Here is a 26,843-nt window from a genome sequence, read left to right as displayed (position 1 = left end):
GCACGCATAAAATGCATCTTTTTTTTAATGGCATACTGATAAAGTTATCTTTGCACCGACTAATCCTGATGCATTTTTAATTTTTATTACTGTGTGTGTACATGTGTGCACAAGTGTGTGTGTGTGTGTGTGTGTGTGTGTGTGTGTGTGTGTATGGGTCAGAGGACAGTTTTTGAAAGCTGATGCCTTCCTCACACCATGGGTTCTGGGGATCAAACTCATGTCCTCAGTCTTCTCAGTCATCTTCCCAGCCCTAGATGAGTTTTGAAACAGTATTGTATATAGGAGAGAAGTGGGAAAGGGGAGATGGGGGAGAGAAAAAGAGAGGGAGTTCAAAGTAAGGACAAAAAGGAAGGTTACCATGTCAGTTTCAGAGCCCACCCATAAAACCCCAGCCTCATTCACACTCATGTCTGTAGTGATGTATAATCAGTCACGAGTTTCTTTGTTTTTACTACTTTGGGGCATGCCCCTAACTTCATAATAGCTGGTAACAAACTAAACCACTTAAGGATCTTGCAAGTGATTGTGATTGTCACCACTTTCTGTGTCATAAAAGGTAATAAGTCTAAGTCAGAAGCTCTTTCTTAGTGAGATGAACAGTTAAGCTCACAAGGAAAGGCCAGACCAAAGCCCACTTCATTCATTTTCCGTGTGTGTGTGTGTGTGTGTGTGTGTGTGTGTGTGTGTGTGTTCTCAGAAATGGAAAAACTATTTATGGAGATCATGTCATCCCGTCTGAAGTTCGCACCTGTCTTTTGAAGACTTCTCTGGCACACCCATTCTTTATCATTCATCCAGTAGTGCTGCACAAACACAAAGAACTTTTGAAATGACCGAGTTAAGCTTCAGTAAGAACAGGGAACTGTTATCCACTGCAGAACATCCGCTCAGCAAGGGATATTCAGGATGAGACTTCACAACATCACACTTAAGCCTCCTCACCTGTTGCCCTCTCTGGGGCCTTGCTTCCTCCCACTCGTGGCCTGAAAACCCCGAGATAATCAATGAACAGCTAGAAGGTGTAGGAATGTGAAGGAATGCTCCCGAAGAAACACAGTCACCCCTAGAGCCAGTTGTGCAATCAGATGGTCTTCCTTGAAATATAGTCTCCTGACTTCAACAAGGGGGGACTGTGTTATGCTTTACCGTGTGTGCAGCAGAGAAATTGAAATGGCTGCCAAGAGACAGCACCATCTCAAAATCGAATTGTTTTTAATTGATCTGAACCTCATGGGGTCCCAAGGATGGCAGGTTGGGAGCTATATCCGTGAAGCTGTTTTCCATTTGATAGGACTCTCATTTGGAGAAAAGCAGATGTCTATTTGCCCTTTATTATGAGGGGACAGGGTATTTTATTACTATCAAGTCTACCATCCATATAGTCAAAAATTCCCACACATATATTTTATGTGCATCTTTACATATTCTTTTTCATTTAAAAACCCTACTTTAAAACTCTTGCTACTGTAGGTATATTGGGCTTCTGTATCTTTAGGGGTAATAGTCAGATTCTGCAAAGATACTAAATGTAAAGTCATTTATCTTATAGGCAAAGGGGAGCTGAGGATACAGTTTTTGTATCGTGTCTATTCTAGGACTTACTTTAGAAAATAAAACACAAATACAGTTGGTTACCGTGTGTGTGTGTGTGTGTGTGTGTGTGTGTGTGTGTGATATAAACATATATGTGTGTATACCACATATACATACATACAGAGAGAGGTGGGAGGATACCTAGAACTAAATAAGTTTGTGAACTCTATATGAATCTCAGACTGTTTGGCCTCTCTAGCAGACATTCTATTCTTATAACAGCAGTTGAAATACTACAGCCCACAGGCAAGATCTAGACCCTTCCAGACCCTTCATCATTTCACCCCGTATTCTACCCTTACCCAGTTTCTACAACTAAAATTTTGTTGGAGGCAGAGAAAGGCAGATCTCTATAAATTCAAAGCCAGCCTGGTCTACAGAATGAGTTCCAAAAACCAAAACAAAACAAAACAAAGTTTTGCTGGAACATAGCCTGACTGATCTACTCACTTCCTCCAACAATGGCTGGCTTGAATGGTTGCAGCATAAACTACACAACATGTAAAGTCTAACCTAGCTCTTTACAGAGAAGGCTTGCTGACTCTTCCCATGTAATAGTCACAGAAGAAGTCTATTATAAGTACCATGAGAAGAACCCTAGGACAAGTTCATAGGATGCAGTTGGAGTTCCTGCTAACTTACTCTAGAACACAGGTTCACATCCTTGGAGGTTCAATGGGCCTTTACAGGAGTCACCAAAGACTACTGGAAAACACAAAGTTTATGAATTTACACTGAAATTCATAACAGTAGCAAAACTACAGTTATAAAGCTGCAACAAAAATAATTTTATGGTTGGGAGTCACCATAGCATGAGGAACCGTATTAAAGGGTCATGGCATTAGCAAGGTTGAGAACCACTGATTTAGGACAAAATAGGGTACTACATTTTTAAAAAAGCATTACTCATTACTCCTTTGTCAAGTCATCTGTTGCTTTCTTATCTACAAAATGACTTAATATGCATTTCCCTTTATGCAGACTTCTGTGTTATAAAATCCAGGACTATGTATTTGTCATGATTCTTATTCCAAGAGTCAGGCAGGTGTCTGTGAATGTGCAATAAGAGAATCTGTAACAAGAGAATGTGCAAGAGGTGATTTTGATAAAAGATTCTGTTTTATATTCCAAAAGTGTTCAGACAGGTGGCATTATTTAAAGGAGGAAGACATGTAAATATTTTGGGAATACTATTTGCCCCTATGTCTTTATGCCAGAAGATAAAGAAGCCAAATATGATATTGAGGTGAAATTTCTTGGGGACCATCCTGAGTAGCCATTCTATTTACCATTCTGGTAGGCAGTCTAGTGACCTTTCTACTCTGTAGGTAGATGGCTCTTCCAGGATAAGGAGAGGGAGGCTCTTTCGGAAGGGTCATTTATCATGCCTCCAAACAGTGTGTGTGCCTTGGGCAAGAGCACTCCTCGCGGGCAGACTGATCACTTCTGTCCCACACAAGGCCAACCTCAGACTCAGGAAGCATCTTGGTTGTATCAACAATGGGTTGGTTTGCTGTTCAAGTTTCAGTTTCTCTGGACTAGTCATGAACTGTTTTAATGCCTTATCGGTTCCTTTTCTGCCAGAGTCATAGAAAAGAAGCCTAGTTTGCTTCCTTGCCAGCCTGCCTCCCTGTGAGAAAGCAGAGGATCATGGGGGTGGGGAGGAGGTCATTATCCCAAAGATCATTCTCCAAATTATTACACTAGCTTTTCAGAAAATGTTAATGGGTCCCTCCAGGGTTGTTCCCCTAGGACATCTCAAGGCCACTGAAGTTATGGCTATAGTTGATTAATGAAGAGCAAAAGCTTTTGGGGAATTTGGATATTTTCATACACTCTAAAGAAAGTCGGGGGGGGGGGGGAAGCTCTTACTAGTGTTGCTTCTTTCCAAGGGTGGGGGTGGAGGAGGCGGAACAAACTTATATGACTGCTGAGTCTCTTGTTTACTGTAACATGCCTGTGGCTTTCAATCTGAGCGTGGTTTTCTATGTGATATAAAAAGACATGGAGTTCAGACTGATTCAAAGAATGTGTGAGGAACAAGGCAGCGCCATTCTTGGAAGCTTAAAAAAAAAAAAAAAAGTCCTTCTTTGTGCATAAAAATAAATCCTGGGAAGTACACTGAATCTGAGCAAGGAAAGTTGAAGACGTGTGTTCCAAACTAAGAGAAAACTCTTCCTGAATGTCTCCAGGGGCTCGTTTTGTTATCGTCTTTTAGTATCAGTATTAGCCTAGTGTAAGAAGTGCCAGCATCCTGCAAGAGCCCCAAGTGCTGGGATTTAGAGCGAGGAAGAGCCCCACCAATGTCCTGTTGCCACGAAGGGTGCAGAGCAGTGAGCAAGCAGGTGGTCCGTGACTGGAATGTCTCGCAGCTGGGAGTTCACATGACACTCTCGAAACACACTCCAGCCAGCTAGCTCATGAGCTAACGTGAAGCTGCCAGCCCAGGACAGGGTGCAGGATCCCGAGCACATCCTGACATCCTGGTCCAGCTCTAGGGAGCGGAGGCAGGTGCGATGCAGCCCCTCACGGCCCCCATGGCCTCCTGCCTGGGGCTTCTCATCCTGTCGTCTTGTTTCCTTATCAACTGCAGGTTCATTCCAGAAGCTTGGTCGGCCTGTACTGCCACCTGCGGTGTGGGAACGCAGGTGCGAATAGTCAGGTGCCAGGTGCTCCTGTCTTTCTCGCAGTCCGTGGCTGATCTGCCTGTGGATGAATGTGAAGGGCCCAAGCCCGCATCGCAGCGTGCCTGTTACGCGGGACCCTGCAACGGGGAAATTCCGGAGTTTAACCCAGATAATGCAGACGGACTCTTGGAAGGCTTGCAGGACCTGGACGAGCTGTATGACTGGGAATATGAGGGCTTCACCAAGTGCTCCGAGTCATGTGGCGGAGGTAAGGAGGGGGACCCCAGATCAGTCTATACTATCTTCCGGGTTTCTTCTGTCCCTGCGTGCAACTGTGTCAGATGGCTGTCCTAGTCCAAGAATGATAGGTCAAGAAAGGAGAGGCGGCCGTTCTAAATGTAAAATATCCCGAAGGAAACCTTGGTGAATTTCTTTGGTTCCAAGTGGTTCTCCCAGTCAGCTGTGAGCGGCCAGCATAACTGATGCCCTGGCTTGCAGCTGTCGTTCCACGGTTAATGTTCTCAACACCCAGTCTTTTTTGTCTGTGCCTTTCCTCCGTGCGTTTGGGGTGAAAGGAAACCCCCACTTCAGCACATCCTACTGTTCTCAAGAACACAAAGAGAGACCCAGAAATTGATTCGGCTCCTTTTCCAAGTGAGGGAGGGTGTATAAAGACAGTGAACGTCATGCGCAATCGGCACTAGGGGAACAAGAGAGCAGGGAGCAAAAGCAGACCCAGCTCTGTTCTGTAAGAGGGAAACCAGGTTGCAGGGAAGTCGCGGGACTCTCTCCATCCCTCACAGCTAAGTAATGATAGCACTGGGCCCAGGCCAAGGCTTCTGGTTTCTGTCCTCACCCAGTCTCTCCATCATACTATACCTCTCTACACTCATGCAGAATCCCTGAAGCTTTCTCATTGTGGGTATTAGTTAATGTCAAATGTTTACATATATTTTCACCTGGCTCCCTTGGATATATTCCATGATGATCTAGAAATAGTTTCCATAATGTTTGCATTAATGTATTAATGGTGACCAATAACCGTACATATTTATGGAACAGTGCATGATTTGGTGTATATATAGAAGGAAGATTAAAACCAAGCTACTTAATCTCTTCAGTGATACTTGAGGGGAGCCAGGGAAGTATGTGTGGTTGCATTAATCTGTATGGGTGTGCATAGAGGAACCAGGACATGACGCCCGGGGTCTTCGGGAATTACTCCTCCAGACAGACTTTCTCAGAAGCAGGAGCGTACTGTTTCAGACTAGGGAGCAAAGTCCCTGAGGTCCTCACGTCTCTGCAGCCCCTGTGCTGGAATTTCAGCTGCAGGCTGCCATCCTTGGCATTGTAGTGAGTGGCAGTGATCGCAACATGGATGTTCATGCCTACACAGAAAGCACTTTACACACGGAGTCATCTGCCCGGCCCTGTCATGGGATTCTTTATTTAGAATGTTATGGAAAGGAATGTGCTAGGAAAATCAATTAATTCTTTAAGATTACGATATGCTTTGTCATCATGAACAAATACATTGCTATTGCAACTATTGTTCACATCATTCCCAGGAGAGATTTTTTTTTTTTTGAGTGGTGGCAGGTTGCGGGCCGATTCCCCACCAAAATCTTAGAGTCTCCACATGCCCAGTGAAGATTTGACTTAACCAGTGGGAAAAAAAAAATAGTCAAATAGTTTCCCAAAACTGTTTTCTAAGCCATGACATTTGGGAAACGCTTTTAAAGGCATCTTTTGTTCTGGCTGAGAATGTAAGAATAAATGTGGCCACATTGTCCATTCACATGGAGCTGAAAAGGCCTGAACTCTGCTAGCAAAGAATGTACTTCTCTCTAGCAGTTCTTTCTAAACATTTAATGGTTTTGACCTCAAGGTTCGTGTTTGTATGCACATCTTCCAATTTCAGGCCCTGGAATTGCTGGAGTGTTTTAATGGAGAGCCCTGCTATTTTAAAATCAAAACTCTTCCAGATGACTCTAGGGGACAGAGTCCTGAAACACAGCTAATGCGCTGTGTTCACTTGGTGTGGGTCTCTCACTTTGAGGACATCCTTTCTTTCATGCCTGATGAGAGAGACGTGTTAAAATAACCTCGTTGATCTCTGAACCCCTACAGGACCCAAGAGGCCAGGGGAAAGGCTGGATGTAGTGGCGACTGCCATTGCTTCTTTTGTTTTTTGTTTTGTTTGTGAGACTTGTGAGACGGGGTATCACCCTGTAACCCAGACTGGTCTTGAACTTGTGGAATCCTCAACTGCAGCCTCCCGAATGCTCGTATTACAAGCACGCACTACCATACCCAATTGCTCCTCTTAAATATAATGAGCGACTCTGAATTCCAATGGTTGTGCTTTTAGCCCAGATTTCTGTGACCATCTAAACTGAATGTTCATTATAAAAACTCAAAAACAAATGTGTTTGGAAACACACCATGCTTTCTCTGGTATGGTTCTCAGTTACAAGTCAAGCCTGGAATTTTAGGAGAAGGTGGAAAAATAGATGCAGTAATGGGATCTAAAACTAACCAGATACCTTTCACTTTGAGAATCTAACCATTCTACTGACTCACTAGGAGTTTAAAATTGAGTTTTTAGGGTATATGCGCAATATATTAGTTTTAAGAATTTTCAGCCAAAACCAAGATTTGGATGTTTGATATACAATTGATCTCTACCTATAGGAACTAAAAGATTTTGTATGACACAAACTGTTCTTCATTTATACCCAAGAGAGGATCAAGTTACTAGAATTTCTTAGGTCATCAACTGTCAACAACTAAGCACAATGTGCCAAAGTAATATATTTACATTACACCTAAAACGTAAGAGTTAAAAATTCTAAAGTGAGAAAATTATGATTAGGTCATGTGATCCATAGGATGCCATATGCACTAACAAATCACTTCAATACACGGGACCTGATGCTTTCAAGGCACTGGTTAACCATGATATCGTGCTGTGTTATCAACCTCGATCTTTCACCAAAATAAAGCCCACAAGATTATATATATTTTTAATCATTTTTGCTGAAATCAACCTAAAATATGCAAGATTAAAAGGTAGATTTTTAAATCATTTGGAATTATAGAGCCAGTCAGGCTAATTTTATTGTTAGTATAATCTCAAGATGAAATTGGATATAACAAAGAAAATCTTTCACCTAGCAGAAGTAGTAACCAGAAGGAATTAGCTAGTACTTTCAACCCGTAGTTGGTGGCTGCGGTTCCGTGGGTTGTCATCACTATCACACGACAATCGCACTATTCAGGGAGACACAAACACAGAAATCCCACTTTCTTGAAGGCAAAAGTCTTCAGACCTGTAAATGGTGTCCTACCATCCCCACTCATCCTCATCCTGTGCTTCCCTATGTGCAGACTGATAGATGTGGTCCAGAAGAGCAGTTCTGACCCTGAGCAGCACTGCGGTATTGACTTCCTAGATGTCAAGCCAACTTTAGAGTCTATTTTGGAAGAATGTGGTACTGACTTCGGCAGAATTTAGGGTGAAGCCTTGGATCTATGACTTCTTTCCTCCCACTCTTCTCTTCTTTTGACAGAAGAGGAGACCCCAGAATCAGAATATACTATGCTTACCCACAGGTTCTCCATTGCTTTTATGCTTTTATAATGTTAGTTTCAGGAGACTAGAGAGACAGTTCAGTGAGTGAGTTTGCTCAGTGAGTTTGCTATGCAAACATGAGGGTACGAGTTCAGATCCCACTATTACATAAATAGCCGGGTGGGGTCAAGTAACTGCATGCCTGTCACGTCAGAACTGTGGAGTAGGGAACAGGATTGCTGGGGCTTACTGAGAGATAGCCTGGTGTAGGAGGTTCTTCTGTATTTGTGTTGCTTTCATTGGTTAAATAAAGAAACTGCCTTGGCCTTTTGATAGGGCAGCACTTAGATAGGCGGGAAGACAGAACTGAATGCTGGGAGGAGGAAGGCAGTCAGGGAGAGCTGCTATGAAGTCACCAGGTCAGAGATGCTGAATCTTTCCCGGTAAGCCACGACCTTGTGGTGACACACAGATTAACGGAAATGGGTTAGATCAGGATGTGAGAGTTAGCCAAGAAGAGGCTAGCTATAATGGGCCAGGCAGTAACTAAATTAATACAATTTCTTTGTGGTTATTTCTGGGGTTAAGCTAGCCAGGCAGCCGGGACAAACAAAAGGACCCACGCTTCTTCATACTACAATAGCCTAGCTACAGGCTCAGCGAGGGACTCTGTCTCAGAGACATGGGGCAGAGAATGATGGGGCAAAGCACCCCCTCATCTAGCCTCTGCATTATATGCATTAGCAAACCCAGGTGTGCACAGCACGCACACACACACACACACGCACACACACACACTACACTTCACACATGCACAGGCATACATAACATAAGGATATATATTTGGGTTCAGGATTCTGTTATTTCTTCTATATTTTTGTACAATTCTACATTTTCGCCTTCCTCCCAATACCAGGAATATAGGGAGTCCTTTCCAATACCAGGAATACAGGGAGCGCAAAGAGTCCTTTCCATTCTTTCCACATTCCCCATATGTGGACACACCACTCCATGGTCCTTTCTTCCAGCCATCCCATCCCCCCATCTCAATTTCCCTCTGTGTTTAGATCACCCTGCCCATTAGTCATAGATATATCCAACCTAAAAAAAAGAGCTATGTTTGATCACAGGATTGGCCCATACAGTCTGGCTAAGAATGCCCAGGCAACTAACCGCATGGCTAAAGAGACTTAATACACAGTATCGCACATTGTTTTATAATACCTTAGATTAAAACTTAGTAACTCAGGAGTGCTTCTTGATCTCAGCCTGGGGCTACCCCATAGGTGCTTTTGATCTGCGATGATTAATGCTTGCCAGAAGTATATATTTGGGATTTAGAAAGCCAAGGAAGGAGATTACTGAGGTCCTGCAGAAACCCTGCCTTTTCTACCCCACTCCTTGCCATCTTGGAAGGGCTTAAGTTCTATAAACAGAGAGTTCTCCGAGTAGAAACAAATTCCAGCCCTTATACACCGAAAACAGGCACTGTCAAGAAAGGCAGATGACAAGCTCTCTGATCACTGGCTGCCTCAGAGTTCCTGGAGAGCAACATGGTGGCGTAAGACTTACCACAGCCTAGAAAAAGCCGAAAGATGTGGTCTAGGGCCTCTCAAATGCTATCAAGCAGACAAGCTAGTAGAAAATGCCTTCCTCGTTATCAGGTTAGCATACCAAGTGCTGGATTTCTCCTGGCTTCCTCACACATGGCATTCTCCTCTGCTCTTAGCCTTCCCTCTCCTTCCTTTCCCCACCCCACACCTTCCAGCTGGTTCCCTTTCTCCCTTCAACTAAGTCCCCTTTGGACTTTGATGTTACATGTAACCCATTACTCTACTTCTCTTCCCTCTTAAAAGTTATTTCTCCCCTTCTGTAATCCCCTCCCTAGCTTGTAACCTATATATATGTATGTATGTATATATATATGTGTGTGTGTGTATGTATGTATATGTGTGTATACATATATTTTATACATATACATATGTATTTGCCTGTATATGTCGATACACATGCACACCCATGTGTATGCATATGTGTGTACAAATTCCACATATGTGAGAAAATCCATGATTTCAGAGACTGACTTATTTCATTTAACATAATTATTTCCAGTTACATCCATTTTCCCGAAAATGCAATGATTTTCTTTTTCTTTATGGCTGTCTAAAATTCCATTGTGTGTCTGCAACACATTTAGATAAAGTGGACTAGCTAATCTGATTCCACTTCCTGGTTATAAACATTGAAGATGCACGTGTCTCGATGCTATGCCTAGCTACAGTCCTCTGGTTATACACCCAACAGTGACACGGCTGGATAATGTTTTCACGTTCAGTGTTTCAGGGGACCTCCATACTCTTTTCCATAGTGAGTGTACAAGTTTTCACTCCCAGCAGCAGTGAATAAAGCTTCCTCTTTCTCCACATCCCCATCAACATTGGTTGTCATTTGTTTTCTTGATGATATACATCCCGATTGGAGTAGATAGGATCCGTTAGCAGTTCACATGTGCATTTCCAATGGCTACAGATGTTTAACATTATTCAAGTATTTATTGGCCATTTGTATTTCTTCTCCCCTTCCTCCTTTGCTGTGGATGCTGTGTGCGGATGCGTGGATGCTTGTGTGCCGTGTGTGTGAGCTGAGGCCTTATGTGCTGTGGCGTGCACGCAGGGGTCAGAATATGACTTCAGGAGATGGTTCTTGCCTTCCATCCTTTCTTCTGCCACTATACTGTGCAATCCCACCCAGCTGCCTTGAAAAGCTTCCAGAAATTCTCCTGTCTCCCTTTCCCATTTACATAGCCACAGGGATCTTAACCTGAGTCATCCAACCTCCAGGGCAGTAAGCCCTGTTAAGCATTAAACAGTCTCTCCAGCCATGTTTCTTTTATTGAGAACTGTCCAACCAGTTCACTGGCCCGTTTGTTGACTGATTTTAGATTTTCTTATGCTTATTTCTTGCAGTTCTTTGTTTATCTTTAATATTAATTCATGTCTGGTACACAGTTTTCCAGGATGATTTTCTCATCCTATAGGCTATTTGTTCACACTGAAGAGTGTTTTCTTTGTTCTGCAGAAGCATCTTGGTTTACTGTAATCCCACTTAGCAATTCTGGGGATTAATCCATGTGTCACTAGAAAGCCGTCCAGAAGTTCTTGCCTACACCTTTATCTTGAAGTATTTTACCTGTAAGCTTTCTCATCCTACACGAAGGTCTTTGGTTCGTTTTAAATGACTTTCAAGCAGAAATAGAAGTACAGTCTGGGTTCGTTCTCCTACACATGCAAATCTAGTTTTTCCAAACACATCCTAAGAGGCTGTCTTGTCTCAAATGTGTGATTGTTATACCTTTGCCAAAAGTCAGGTTGCTATAACCTTGTGGGCTTATTTCTGGATCCTCCATTCTGTTCTGTGGGATGTGTAAAGCTGATTTTGTTGATATATAATTAGAGATTGGGTATTGGGACACCCTCAGAGTCGCTCTTCTAGCAAGGACTATGTTAGCCATTAAGGCCTTAGATGCTTGCATATGACCCCTCCGATTGTCTTCTCTACTTCTGTGGAGAGTGTCACTAGAAGATTGATAGGAATCACATTGACTGTAAACCACCTTAATACAGTCATTTTCACAACATTAAATCTGTTTTTCCCTGAGTATGTTGCTTCCAGTTTCTTTTTCCCACATCTGAAGCGCTTTTCTGTGGAGGGTTTGTTCACCTGTTAAGTTAAATTTATTCCTAGGTGTTTCGCTTCCTGTGGAAGCTGTTGTAACTGTGATTTAGAGAAACAGTTCTAAGCACAACACAGCTCCAGATTCTGCATAGGACAGTAGCGTGGTTGCTGACTTCATCACTGTGACATAGGCCTGAGAGAAACATTTTCAATGAGAAAAAAAAATGTTGCTTTGGCTCAGAGTTTAAGGGATTCCAGTCCATAGTTAGAATCCTTCTCTGATAAATACCTGTGGTTGGTTGGGCCATGTGGAAAATAAAATGTATTCAGATCATCCTCATTGTGGAGGACAGAGATCATTTGGCTAATGTATCTTTCCAGGGCACACTAACAGTGACCCACTTTCTTCCCTAGACCTGGCCATCATACTACGATTCTGATTCTACCAAGAGTATTCATTGATTAGACCAGAAACTTGTGTTGTTTGGACTTTTTATTGGTTTGGGGTTTATTGTTGTTGTTGTTTGGTGGTGGTGGTGGTGGGTGTTTTGTTTTGTTTGTTTTGTTTCTGAGACACGGTCTCCCTCTGTTGCCAGTGTTGGCCTAGAACTCACACTGATCCTACTTTGTAGCAGCCTGGCCTCACTTTAGTGACAGCCCTCATTCCTCTCCTTCCTGGGTTCCGGGACTACAGGCATGAGCTGTCACATCCAGCAAGATTATAGATGATCTGTTTGATCTTGGTTACCATGTCATGCAGCACTGCTTCTACATTAGGTTACCACATTTTGGCATCAGTGGCTCTATGACTAGGTGGCATTTATAAAGTATTTCAACAGCATTGGTAGCAGTCTCAGGATTCAATCCCTTCCCCTTCAGCTGGCAACTGAACATCCAGCTCATGAGCCTTCAGGGGATATCTCAGATTAAAACCATAACAGTAAGCTTCCTGTAGTGGCTTGTCATCATGGCTTTAAGACTCCTATACCAGTCTCACGGGAAATCACAGACGGTAGCAACAATATCTTGTGATGTGTTTTGTTATGTCGTCATACCATGAATTTCCAGATTTGGAGATGTGCCCACAGTTGGCATTACAGAATATAATAGAATGATTTGAATACCCATAAATCTTAATGCTCTGCCCTGAACTGGCCGATTCAGATTAAAGAAAATTTGGAAGCTATAAAAGCTTAGGGAGAAGGAAAGAAAATGCTGAAGTGCCATGTCAGCCACATGACAAATACCACAATCTATTAAAGACAAAAATAATGTCTTGGAAGGAAGGAAATCAATTTGGATTCGGTTTTCCAATATCGCTTTTTTAAATGATGGCCTTGCTTGATGACCTAGGTCAATCTAACATTGAGAACATTCTCTTGCTTGAGAGACTTGGGGAGACGAAGGGTAGAGTAGGAGAGAACTAGCAAGCAGTAGGTGCTTGTACTGTGTTAGGTATCATTCAGCAATACAGAAGAGAAAGCAGTGGGTACCCTTCTCAGCAATAACTGCATACAAAGTTCTAAGCACAGATAAATATCTTTAGAAGTGGGTGTCTTTGCATATATAATTGTATATGGCTGAAAACAAATTAGCAATAATGTCTTGTCTCGCCACTACCCTTAAACTAAACACTGCTGAAATGATTCCAGACAAATGTCTGGGTTATTTCTGAAGATCCCCAGGGAAGCAGATATGACAGCCTCTTGGTATTTTTAAATGTTAATGCTGTCAGTGAGTTCTTAGAACTTCAGATACACTCACTCCACCGTTCAGCAACTGCATGACCTCGGGCAAGTATTTTCATGCTTCTAAGCTTCAGTTCGTGTTTCTGTAAAACTGGAGTTAACATACTGTTTGCCACATAGAATTGTAGAGAGAACAGAATGATGTATGCTAAGGATTGTGATACACAGCACTTGGGCCCTAAATGGACACTTTAGTTATTAGATGTTATGACTCCAGGCAACAAAATAAGATGTCTGCTCAAAGGACTCATTAAAGTGTTTTCTGTGTTCCGTGAGAGTTATCTACCAAGTAACCCCTGTTAGTCACTGCTCAAAACACTACACTAGCACCATCTAGGGTGTGCAGGTGTCTCTAGGGATATTGTTTTCAATGGCTATAGTCACTGTGCGTCTTATGTGTTGGTCGACTATCAAAGTAGGTCACTGAAGAAATTAAATAGAATTAAGACAAAGCCAGCCAGAAACAGAGTAGCCTACAGAATGCTGGATTCTAAAATATGATGTCATACGTTGCTTCCAATCATAGCAATATCCCTTTCATTAAAGTACAATGTGTTTGGTCTTGGATCCCTAAGGTTCTCGTTTTATTTGCTGGTTGGTTGGTGGTTACCCTGTTCCTCTGTTCTGCTCCTTCTACACTAAATCATCACATTTTACCATTAGTGGCTATATAGCCTGGTAGCATTTTTAAAATATTTTTTGACATTAAAATATAATTATTATTTACCCTTTCATTTCCTCCCTCAAACTTTTACACACACACACACACACACACACACATACACACACACACAAGTGTGTGTGTGTTCCTAAATATATAAATATAACCTGCTCAGTTCATATAAAGTAACTTGTATGTTTATGATTTCAGGGCTGAATACCACTTGGTATTAGTTCACTGGGGGTTCCTCCCTGGGGAAAACTATTTCTCTTGCTCTCAGTATTCCTTAGTTACCTGTACTTCTTCTCTGGGGTTGAGAACCCATCAGATTTACTCATTTTGTATTAGCATGTCTATTGGCGCCACTCCTGTTCAGGAAAAGTTTAGGCATGTGGATAAGACTTCATGGATGTAGCTTCTCTGAGATTTCTAGGCAACAACATCTCACAGAAAACTCCCTGTTCCTCTGGATTTTAAAATCTTCTTGTCCCCCCTTCTGCTGTGATTCCTGAGCCTTGGGTACAGGAGATGTGTGACAGATGTATCAATTGGGGCTAGGCACCCCAGAGTCACTTGTTGTCTGTATTTTGAATGGTTGTGTTTCTCTGTATTGATTTCCATCTATTGCAAAGACTCATTTCTTTGATGAGGGGTGAGGCCTATACCTATCTGTAGTGATGGGAGCGATGGACTGCATTCCTGCCTGGCTCCTGGCCGCCTGGCTAGTTTATGCCCCGAAATAACAACACACAAATTGTATTCATTTAAACACTGCCTAGTGCATTAGTTTCAGCCTCTTATTAGCTCATTCTCACATCTTGCTTTACCCATATTTAGTAATGTGTGTAGCACCACAAGGTATTGGCTTATTGGGAAAGATTCAGCATGTATGACCTGGCAGCTGGCTCCATGGCATCTGTCTCCTAGAGGAGAGGCATGGCATCTGCTTCATGGTGGTTGCCTCACTTCCCTTCTTCCCAGCATTCTGTTCTGTCTACTCCACCCACCTATGTTCTGACCTATCAGGCCAAGCAGTTTCTTTATTAATTAACCAACGAAACAGCAGATAGATAGAACACTCCTACATCACCTATCTGTGGGTATAAGGATAACTATTTAGGATGAAGTTAGGAATTATGTGGCTTGGTAAAGTGACAGTGGTGGGTTCTCTACCATAATCTGGGATTTCGCTAACCCCGGATAGTTGACTGGGTTTTCCAGTACCGAGCATGACTGCACTCCTGTTGTACGGGCCTTCAGTCCAATTGTAAAGCCCTCGGTCACCACCGCTGTATGTTTACCATATTGCACTCCTGGACTTATCACACTGCGCTGGTCATTGTTTTGGTTATGAACATCATAACTAAGTGGGATTATTGGTTGCTTCCCTCCCTTTGAAACTTGCATAGTACCTTCTGTTACCATGGAAACTAGTCCTCAGGGCAGAGGCTTTCAGGTCAGAAAGAGCTCAGTCATCTCGGTCATGTGTCCAAACTACATGTTGTCTTCGGTCTCTGAAAGGCAGCCAAGTGTATCAGCAACAGCCTAGGTTGGAGGAGTCTCTTGGACAATCCCGAGCAACAATTCAAAATGAGGTTTCTTGTGCCTGGTGTTTGGATTTTTGTAGATAGTCTATGGATATCTTGAGGGAAGCATTGTCAGCCCAAATGATAATTTTTCATTTAAACTATATATGCATATACATATTCATATGTGTTAAATGTAATTTTAGGTAGATAATAACACTTCCTTATGACCTTTTTCAGACATCCTTGTTATTATTTTATTCCCATTCTTCCTTTTCTGTATTAATCTCCCTCCTTTCTAATTAAAGCCCCCCATTTTTCTACCTTCTTCTTAAATCACTTGCACCATGCTGTCTCCCCTTCTACTTCTCCCCCAACCCCCATACTCTGACAGTGATCCTTTTTGACTTTCCTGGTTCCTACAGTTACTCCAGGTAATATACTCACATCTGAAGATTTGGAACTAGGAATTACAGATGAGAGAGAACATGCTATGTTCTTTTCTGGGTCAAGGTTACCCTCCTCAAGAAATATAATGAGAGAGGCCCTAGGCTCACCAGTTCCTCCTTTCAGGTGGAATAATTATTTTTACAAAGTTGTGGTACCTAAGTTCAAAGTCAGGGCCTTGTTGATGCTAAGCAATCACCCAACCACCAAGCTGCACGCCCAGCCCTAGATCGAGTGATGCTTAACAAGATTGGCAGCGCTGGGCTTCCAACTGTAGCCCCTTGTGTGCAGTGAGAGTCCCACCCCTCAGAGGCCTCCCACCGGCTGCCTGTCTACACTTCATCACCCGAACACACACCCACTCTGCACTCTGGTCTGACAGTGTGATTTGTACCCAGGTGTCCAGGAGGCTGTGGTGAGCTGCCTGAACAAACAGACCCGGGAGCTTGCTGATGAGAAGCTGTGCGTGACCGGCCAACGGCCCCCACAGCTCCTGAAGTCCTGCAATTTGGATCCCTGCCCGGCAAGGTAAGGGGTGTGTTGTTGCCCCACCAACCGTGAGCGTATGCTGAACTGGGTGCATCTCTCTATGGGCGACACAGGAACACTTATTGTTACCCAGTGTTTTGAAAACCAATTAGTGTCAGTTCAAACTTCTAGTCAAATCCACTTAAATTTAATTGAAAGCAGGGCCCTGGAATTTTCGCCCAATCAGTGGTCACATAGTCCAGAGGCTCCATACACTAAGCAAATTTATGGCATGGCTGTTGTGTGCCGTGCAGTATTCTGCTGCTTTCCCCTGAAGTGAAAATGAACTGGCACAGACTTCATGATCTACACTGCCTCTTAGCCTGTGTCCTAAGCCCTCACACCGCAGTAATAAGCTGACTTTCAAATTACAGAGTGTAGGGTACTAAAGCATCTGGGTGGTATGACTGACCCACTGTGAAATCTGTGTGCACACAGCGTGCAGATTTGTTCTAGTATGTGCTGGGGCATGTGTGTATCATTCCATATGCGTAAAATCAATTAGAGCATTTCATTGTTCAGCCTTGCCTGCGTCTCATTATCGCCCAACCTTGAGTCTTCACTAATCAATCCAATCACTGCTTGGTCCACACAATTTTATGGTGTCTCAAGAAATTTGCCTTTTAGATACTTTTTTTTTTTTTGGAGCAAACCCCCCTGTGCAATTCCGGTTTGGAAGGGATATGTTTGAGGCGCTAAAGCCAGACTTGCAAATCTACAGCTGCATTGAGGAATGTCACTGGATAAGGTCATGTCCTAGATATGAAAGGAATGTTGCTTCTGAATATTTCCCATTTCTATGCAAAACACATCATATAGGAGTCACTATATTGTTTTCAGGTGCTAACAAGAGTTTGCTGGTAAAGCCCATGTGCTGATTATCTTCCTTCTCAGCCAGCTCCAGAAGTTTCCTTTTGTTGGGACTTAAAAGAGACAGATTCAGGCCTTCTCCAATCACGTGGCACAGCCCCATGGTGACTTTCTGGTCACCAAAGTTGTTCCATGTATTGATCTGAATGGCAAGACTGGGCTTTCGCCTTCAAATATAGAGGCGGATATGGTCCCCAGCACCACATCCTCCAAGGCGGCAGTCAGCCACATGCCTGGAGCAGCTCTCTACTAATCAGAACAAAAGCAAGGAAAACTAGAGAGTCAAGGGCTGGACAAAGAGAATCAGACAAGAGAGAAGCTAGATTCAGCTTGTGAAACCCCACACAAGGCTATATCAGAGCTACTATAGGCGTGTGTGTCTGCCACAACTAGTCCCTCGTCTGTCTAATCCTCCCAGCTGTTCAGGTGTGTGACCCTATGGCTTTACTTGGTTAAAAAAGTATACAAACTCCTCTACTTAGTGTCAGTGCCCCCTATTAAAAGAAGCCTGCAAGACCCTTGGCTAGAAGGCCAATAGGCCAGGGTCTCATCCTGCCTGCCACCAAATAGCTATATGGCCTTGAACAAGGTGAATGATCTTTCTGTTCCCCCAACTACAAAATGAAATTATTGGACAAGATACCATGCAGTTGCTGTGCCGTGTGCGAATATCCCATGAGAATTCATTATTCCAAAGGCGGAAGTTACACACAGCTACCAGCTCTTCTGTGTGTTGTTAACTGGTGTCATTATGTCCTGCTCATTTTAGCACATTCCAATGTCATGGTGAGCCGAGGCAAAGCCAGGGAGTCAGCACTCAGACTGGGTGGAAATGGCTGACATGTGTAACCACCAAATCTATTCTTTCTCTGAGCAGAAAATAACAATAATAATGATAATAATCTACAAGAATGCTTTCTTATTCTCAAAGAACTAAGGTTAATTTAGATAAGGTTGCTTTATCCCTGGTCCTTTTTAATTGCTTTTCCTGTGGACTATTTCGGGGTACCTTCAGAGCAATCCCCTCTTCCCAATCTCCTTGGGGTAAGATCTATACGCATGTGTGGTAAAGGTGTAGCCATGTGCCTTTCTCCCCTACATCCTCAGTCTAGTCGGGGGTTGTTTACATCTTCAACTCATCATTCTTCAGCCGGTTTCTATAGTCCCTGGTTTTCTTTGTTTGCTTGCTTGCTTGCTTGTTTGTTTTTGTGTATCTTATGATGGGCACAAACTTTCTACAATCTTTTATTCCCTTGGCCTTTGCTAAACTCCACGTGTGTTTTGGGAAAAAAAGGAAACCATCGCATGTCTATACCACATACAGAAATGCTTCAAGCCTTCGCTGGGGCCTCTGAGGAGACACTGGATTAAGATAAACACCCTCCTCTAGGAGTGGTCAGTTTGGTGACGGCTGCTGAGGAAGCCACCAGTCTCTCATACGCTGGGACTAACGCTGTAACACCCAGTGTCTTTCTGGAGCAGCTTCTGAGGCTCACGCTTGGTTGGTCCTTCTGGTGTCCTCTGTGTGACACTGAATTGGTATCAGAAACACATGGCTGGCTCCCACCAGCATTCTCTCATGCCACTTTCAGGCCTGCTCACTCACAGCAGGAGAGGTACGTTGCCAGGTTGGAAGGACACTCTGACTTTTCCAGCTGTCGTTTGTATGTCTGAGTGCATATGTGTGCATGTGTACAATGCTTACCTTGTTTAGAGAACTTTCAAATAAACAGTAGTTTCTAAGGAAAAGGCTAGATTTTTTTTAAGTTCCTACTCTCAGTTTTATGTCTTGATCCTTCTCTCTTGATCTCGATGTTTGAAATTAGCAAGGTTTAGTGCATGTATGAATGAGAGCTGGAAGGTCCCACTGCTATTCCTGTCCTCTTTCTCACCTCTCTCCCATCTTCCAGGAGATGTTTAAAATGCCATTATTAGCCTCCTTTTCACAAACTCAAGGCTTAATTGTCAAGATGAAATGTATATATAGGGTTATAGCATTTATGTTGCCACTTATTATACAGAAAATATACTCAAAGTAAAGACGGATACAAGGGGACATTGACTGAGGGGACAGGGACAAGGAGGTTCGGCAGTGAGCAATAACCAGCAGAAGTTTGGCTCTGGGAGGGCAGGGATCAGACTGTGGAGGAAAAATGTTTATTCCTTTGCAACCTTCCCTAAAGTTCGCCGTAAAGCATTGGATGCAGCCTTGTGTGTAGGCCAATGAGAGCTTTCCTCAAGGTTGATAGGAAAGGAGTTACCATCGTGGAACAGGGAACTCCTTGTGCATATTGACCACTAAGTAACTTGAGTCCCTGAGGCTACACCAACATCCCCAGTGTGTCATCAGTGGGCGATGCTGGCTCAGAGAGGACTGTTAAAAGGAGCCAAGATCCACTGTGGGGCAAGAGATCAGCCTCCCGTTCTCAGTTTGTTTGCCTTTTTAAAAATAGACTCTTTCTGGGTGTTCTAATTAGTTAAGTAGTTCATGAAGAAACCTATTCTATAAAACTCAAGGTAACACCAAGGAAGAGAAGGTAGAAAGATCAGAGGGTCCAAATGGCTACTGTGAGATAGTGTCTTGGACATGATAGAGATGCTGCAGTCATGAGCTCTGAACAGTATGACTGCCTGTTCATGACCTGCAGTGACCACACCAGCCAACGTGTCCTTGTGTGGGGGACGGAGAACTATAGGCGATCAATGGCTGTTGAGGGAGAGAAAATCAGATGTCTCTAGGGATAAACTTCCTTATAGGTTCTCCAATCCTAAGTGCTTGGTTCTAAACACATGTACATGCAGGCAATTCTAACCTGACTCAGTAGATTGTGTGTGTGTGCACATATGTGTGTGTGTGTGTATGCACGCACGTGTGCACGTGTGGCAGTCTGACAGTAATAATTATAGAGGAAGAGGCCATGAGTCAAGAGGAGGTAAGGGGACATGGGAAGAATTGGAGGGGGAAGGAAGGGCATTAATAATGTGATTACAGTGTATTCAGGAATTAAATTTATAAAACAAAAGATTTTTAAGAACCATCATGAACAGCATTTATTGCTCAGAAAGCTCAGTTTTTCACATAGTGCTGCTCTCGAATTCTCCAGGACACTCAAGACTCGCAAGTAGATCTAAGCCTCTCGGATCACTTTTAGCTAACTTTTTAAAGGCTATGGATGTCTTCAGATCTTCATTCTCACCTTTAAAATGGGATAACTTTAAATGAGGGGTATAGTGAGTCACAACTACAACCTCAGTTCCTGAGTACTGAGACAAGAGGATTGCCATGGACTTGGTGTGAGCCTAGGCTGTATATAGTCAGTTCCAGGCCAGCATAGGCTATGGAGTGAGACTCTGTCAATAATAACAACAGCAGTAATAATAATAGGATCTGTGCTGGGTTGTAACTCAGTGTCCGGGTGTTTGACTAGCATTCATAAAGCCCTGGGTTCAATGCTCTACCTCCCCATACACATACACACACACATACATACATACACACATACACACACACACACACACACACACACATGCACACGCACACGCACAAGTCTTCCTGCCAGTTATGAGAGCGCATGGCTAAAATTCCAGAGCTCAGAAGTAGAATCAGGAGGGTCATGAGTTCCAGGCCCACCTAAGGTACCTGAGCCTCAAAAATTAATAATGAAGAAAAATAAAAGAGAATCACAATAGTCACTCAGAAAAAAATGCATTGTTGTCTTTAGTTTTGCTGAGAACTAATAGTTGTAATTTAAATGAAAGCATGATTTCTTTTAAATTCAAGACAAATTTGATTAGATCTCAGCTGTCTTAATAAACAAGCAACTATCTCCCTGCCTTATAATAGCAGTGACATGAGCAGCCCATGCAAGCCAGAAGTCACCACTTTTAAAAAAAACTGTATGACTGTTATTAATTATAAGCATTTGATAGCTTGGCCAGCGTGTGTTGAAAAGATTTGGTAAATGTATGTGGAGGAGGGGAGCAGAGTCAGCAATGAAAGCCAGATGGCTGAAAATGAAGGAAATTCCAGGCAATTTCTGCAGCTTTGTTCTAACATACTTCTTAAACTAAACTTTTATTTCTGTGCAGCAGAGAACAGCTGAGTGGTGCCGAGGAGATAAACAGTGGAGGGGGAGGCTCCTAATTCCAGGAATGATGCTAAGTCCCTTTCCTCTCCTTCTCCTGCTCCCCACCCCCTCTAGTAGCCTCAGACTCCTTGCTCAGGCCTAGGACTGTTCTTAGAATTAGCAAGAATAAGAGAAGCTGGGAATCTTTATTTAAGAGGAGTGTTTGGGTCACAGAGTCCCCTCTTTAAAAGCAGACCAGAACGCCCACTTTATTGTGCACTAACAAGACACATGCACATGGATGGCACGTGATTTCCAATTTCAGGTTTTCTTTTATACTTGCTTAAAATGGCCAGAGAAAAAAGTGTCACCTTTTAAGACAGACATGTTTTCATTTAGCTGATAGAGATTTCAAAGCATCGCAGGTCCCCTGGTCTTGTCTTAAGGGCTGCTATTTCAACACATTCTCTAAAGATTGCTTTATCTTCTGCTGGTTCCCCAAAGCTTCCACATGCTGCCTTTTGACTCTGTCCACACTAACTTTTAAATTTATAAAGCAAGAGCTCACCAAAGCTCACCAGCATCCAGAGAAATTAAGTCCAGATTTGGAGGCCATTCTCTGGTCAGTGGAGTGCTAACTTTTACTACCATTGCCTTCTCTGGTTTATCCAGGTCTATCTTCCACCCTCTCCCTTTCTTCTACTGATGGGTAGGTTACAACCGAGGAATGAGCTTCTTCAATGTTGAGACTCATTGGGCCAGTGAGCACATGTGCTAATTCTCCACCAGGAATGTTAGCCCAGGGATCAGAATGGTTCCAGTAACAGTTTGGTACCAACAAAAATTAAAGCAATCTTTTCGGGAGGTTAAAATCACTTTGTATGTATAGATTATATCATGTGAAGCTAGAGAGAAAATGGAGCAACTAAATGTACCATCTCAACATGTCACCTAAAAAGAATGTATGACTCATCCTAAAGAGATGCAAACATCAGCTTTAGGTAAACCCATCTGTCAAGTTCTAAGAAGGAAGCCTCTTCTGGTTTCTTAACACATAAAAAATTGGATGTCCCCTTAGACCTCAAAACCCTGCCTAACCTCCGTGAAGTCTTCATATAGACCATTGACCACTGGTAACTTTCTGCACAAAAGTTAAAGAAGAAAGCCTTTTGCATTTCAATCCTGAAAAAGTCAAAATGAAACGGGCATTTTCATGGCCAACAGGCTGCTGGTACCAGTACTCAAAATGACCAGAGCACAAAACCCCATCTTGAAGATGTCACCTGTTGAGGGAAGACTTCAATGGTGATAAGGCCATCACATTTTTCTGAGGGAGCTTGAGGGCTTCAAGGTGGCTTCTTTTTGGAGGAGGTAAAGCCTGTGCCACATGGTGAGAAGCAGAACTAGGGGTCATCCAGGTGAAGGAAAGAGAACATGCTTCAGAGCACAGGAAAGGACAGAAGTAAGTGCCTTAAAGAACAGACTGAGGCCAGGCCGGGGGGAGGGGTTAAGGAGGTGTTTAGAGCTTAAACAGGGTCATAAAAGGACCAGTCTTACTGAACCTTACTGACCATCAAAGACAAGAAAATAGTGATGGCTAGCTTTTCTTATCCCTATGTATCTCGAATTATTTCTTGTGACAGAATAAGAAATGATGTATTCTGCATGAGGTTTTCAGTGACAAAGCAGTACAAATGTTAGCATTTTGCTTGCTTTCTCCAGTACCACAGTGTGCGCTGACTTAGCCCATCCAGCTGACAGGATAATAGCACCGCAGCTAAGGGTGTCGTGAAGGAAATCATCATCACGCTAGCTAAGGATGCTTGGTCACTGAAGCCCTGCAGCCCTAACATTCTGGGATCCTTTGAAGATAGGGACTATTTCCTATAGAATCAAAGTTTTGCAAGTGAGAAAGAAACTGTGCATGGATCCTATTAGAAAAAAAAATTACCTGGAATCACATTTAATGCACAGAAACATCTCTGCATAAAACAGGAACTGGCTTCCATGATAAAGAACCATAACACGTACTGAGAATAAGATTTCGCTTTCCGTATGAAACACTTAGGGCCATCATTAATGCACTGAGGACAGCTGCAGACAGAAATGCTGAATGTTTTCACAACACCTTAATTACATTTGTATGTGTGCAAAGGATATAAAATGCACCGCATCCCTCTACTGAGAAGTTTATGATGCCCTTAAAGATAATCAGAATTTCTCTTTATTCAGTCTCCATTGAGTAAGCATTTATTGACTGTCCTTTGCCAGGCATCATGCTGTGGTTATCGTTATAAGCAAAACCCTCTTTATTCTTTGCAGCTGGGAATACCAGGTCTTAAGGATGGTCAAGGTTTTGTCTTTTGGATATGGCCACTTGTTTACTTGTTTGAGGTTTTGTTTTGTTTTGCTTTGGTACTTGAATTCTATCTACGGCCACAACCATACTATGCAAGCTCTATACGATGGAGATACACCTCAGCTCTATATATTTTAAATCCTGATGTCTTACAGACTGTCCAAGGTAGATATCAATTAAACAGCCCCAACATTCTTCACTGCACCAAAGCTGCCATACACACACCAGTCATTGGTCCCATTATTCACAGGCACCCTGAAGATGGAAGTGCCCTCAGCAGATAGCATGATCCTATGGATGTAGGATAAAACTGGGGGTCTGACAGTTCAGAAATGTTACAGGCAGTTAGGAGAACGAAAATGGCACCTCTCAAAGTAAGGATTACATATTTTAATTTTTTTTGCCTTCCCCAGCCATCTGTTCCTAAAAACCTGGAATTAATGATAGCCAAAGATTTGTGCAAAGCTTTGAAATAATTATTATGGGCCCCTGAGTGTACACAAAGCTTTCCTTGGAAGTTTTAAGCAGAAGACCTCATAAACAGTTTAGCTAAAGGGCTCTTTAGAGTTTGATGTCTCTCAAACTGGGAGAGCCAAGCTGCAAAAAGACGTGGGAAAGGTATAGCTCAGAAGACATGTTTAAGAACACAGAGGCTAGAAAGAATAAACCAGCTCCCAGCCACATTCTGTGTTCATTGCTTTCCTGTACTGTCCTTGGGTAGTTATTGTCCTTGGGCCTGACAAACATACAAGAGTCACAGACTACATTTTAGACAGGTAAAGGCAGTCCACACTCTGTAACTTGTGCTATCACTACTAGTCCTAAGTGGGCATAAGTCACATTTGATCCCACTTGAGGGATCTAGCCATGTGATTCAAAAAAAGCCAGGACATTTCTTCTCCCAGGACATTACTCCTGTAAGGGTGACAGTATAACTACATAGAGGAGCCATGATTCTCATTATGAGTACATGTATCTCTGGGAGAGGGAGCTCATTATTAGCATCTCGGTATTTTTGTTTCCTTTTTTTAAGAACCATTTTTTCCATAGGAAGAACCTTGACAAGAATGAGGAAACATTCAGGATGAACACTGTGGTGATTTGAATGAGAATAGCCTCCATAGGCTTGCTCATATATTTGAATGCTTAGTCACCAGGGAGTGGAACTGTATTTGAAAGGATTAGAAGGATTGGGAGCTACGATCCTTATAGAAGTGAATGAGGCCTTGTTGAAAGAAGGGTGTCATTGGGTTAGGTTTTGAGATTTTAAGTGCCTACTGCAGGCCTGGTGTCTCTTACTGCCTCCCTGCCTATGGATCAGGATGTAAAGCTTTCAGCTCCAGGTCATGCCAACCTGCATGCCACCATGCTCCCCACTATGATGATAATAGATTAGCACTGAAACCATAAGCAATCTCCCAATTAAATGCTTTCTTTTGTAAGAGTTGCCTTGGTCATTGTGTCTCTTCATGGCAATAGAACATTGACTAAGACGAACACCAAAAGGAGAGTTCACGATGCTAAATATTCCCCATCAGAAAAATGAAGTTCACTTAAAATAAAAAGACAGGGTGGGGCTTTGAACTCAAATAAATGTTGTGGTTCTTGTTTCTTTAGGGTCTAGGGCTGCCTACTTTAGTTCCTGTAAGATTAAATTGCCTTTCCTATCAAACAAAGATAAATATTCTGACAACAGAGGGGGATTGTAAGGACGAGCACACGAAGCACTCAGCTGGTCTCTACAGCAGACAGAGGAACAAGGAACTTCCCGATTCCTTAAGCCTTATGGTCTAAGACCTTTGTATTTATTTCCTACTCATTGCAGCTTTTCCCAAAATTTGTTAACCAAGTAAGAGTGGGATCAAAGTTAAGAGAAGATATGAATAGAATCTAGCCTTGAGCCAGCCTCCTGCCTGAAAGGATCTGGCTCGGCAGCACAAGACAAGGAAGCAGGATAGCTGGTCTCCATGCTATCCACAAGTTCTTCAGAAGGTGGAACCTGTTGGGAAATTACAGATGACATTCTTAATTAAACTAGTAAAGTAAGTTTTAAGTGTCTCAATGAGGTGATGAAATGGGGACAAAGAAGACAAAGTTCAACATCCCTGTCTTAATCACAGTTCTGCTGCTATAAAGAGACACCATGACCAAGGTAGATCTTATAAAAGAAATCATTTAACTGGGAGCTTGCTTACAGTTTGAGAGGGTTGGTCTATCGTTATCGATTATTATAATGATGGGAACGTGGTGACATGCATGATACTGAAGCAGAAGCTGGGAGCTACATCCTGATCTGCAGGCAGGGCCTGGTGTGGGCTTTGGGAACCTCAAAGCCTACCACCAGTGTCACACTTCCTCCAACAAGGCCTCACCTCCTAAGCCTTCTAAGCCTCTCGAAGAGTTCCACTCCCTCATGACTAAGCATTCAAATATATAAGGCTACAGGGACCATCTTATCCAAACCATCACAATCCCTACACATGTTAATGTATTAGGACACACAATGGGGAGTGGGGGAATGGAAGTCCCTTTGGCAAGTAAGATATAACAGAGACTGAGCCACGGTGTCTGTGATTAAGTCAGAACAAAATCATGAAGTTTACGTAAATTGTACTCTTCATAGTTGGTTATCTCCACAAACACATATGCAAGGGAATAAGGAAGGTAGAAGGAAAAGAGAAGCAAAGAGAGTGGAGGAGGAAAGCAAGGAAAATCCAGCTGTGGTGCAGACAGTAGCCTGATCCCTGCTTTGAATGAGATACGGTGTTCTAGTGCTCACATCTATTTGGTACAATTGATGTACCAGACAAGGTGTATTCACTGCGCTTTTGTCGCAGTGATGGAATATGACCAAAAGCACCTTCTTTAAACAGCTGGTTCTGGTTTATGGTGCCAAAGAGCTAATGTCCATACTGCCAGCTGTAAGCTGTCTGACCATATCTTTATCTACACAGGAAGGACAGAGGGAGAGCAGGAAGTGGGGTAAGGCAGTAAACCTTGAAAGCCCACCCCCAGTGATGTAATTCCTCTACCAAGTGGCACCTCCTAAATGTTCCATAACTTCTCCCAACACTGTCACCGACTAAAAATTGAGTGATTAAGTACGTGAGCCAGTGGGGATATTTATCATTTAAGTCACCACACCCGGCATGGTGCCAATCTCTT

The 26,843-nt window shown here is 42.8% G+C and overlaps 1 protein-coding gene across 1 annotated transcript in view; it reads left to right on the top strand.

Annotated features, from left to right (window-relative positions):
- The window catches only part of Adamtsl1 (ADAMTS like 1), a 348,621-nt gene that overhangs the window by 182,380 nt on the left and 139,398 nt on the right, over window positions 1–26,843 (top strand). The window contains exons 14-15 of the mRNA XM_038334446.1: window positions 4,190–4,491; window positions 16,253–16,382. Coding sequence (XP_038190374.1) covers window positions 4,190–4,491; window positions 16,253–16,382 — 432 coding nt within the window. The remainder of the gene's footprint in view (window positions 1–4,189; window positions 4,492–16,252; window positions 16,383–26,843) is intronic.

This window comes from Arvicola amphibius, chromosome 6, assembly GCF_903992535.2.
Source record: "Arvicola amphibius chromosome 6, mArvAmp1.2, whole genome shotgun sequence".
NCBI classification, from domain to species: domain Eukaryota; kingdom Metazoa; phylum Chordata; class Mammalia; order Rodentia; family Cricetidae; genus Arvicola; species Arvicola amphibius.
This window is presented reverse-complemented; position numbering and strand designations above follow the sequence as displayed.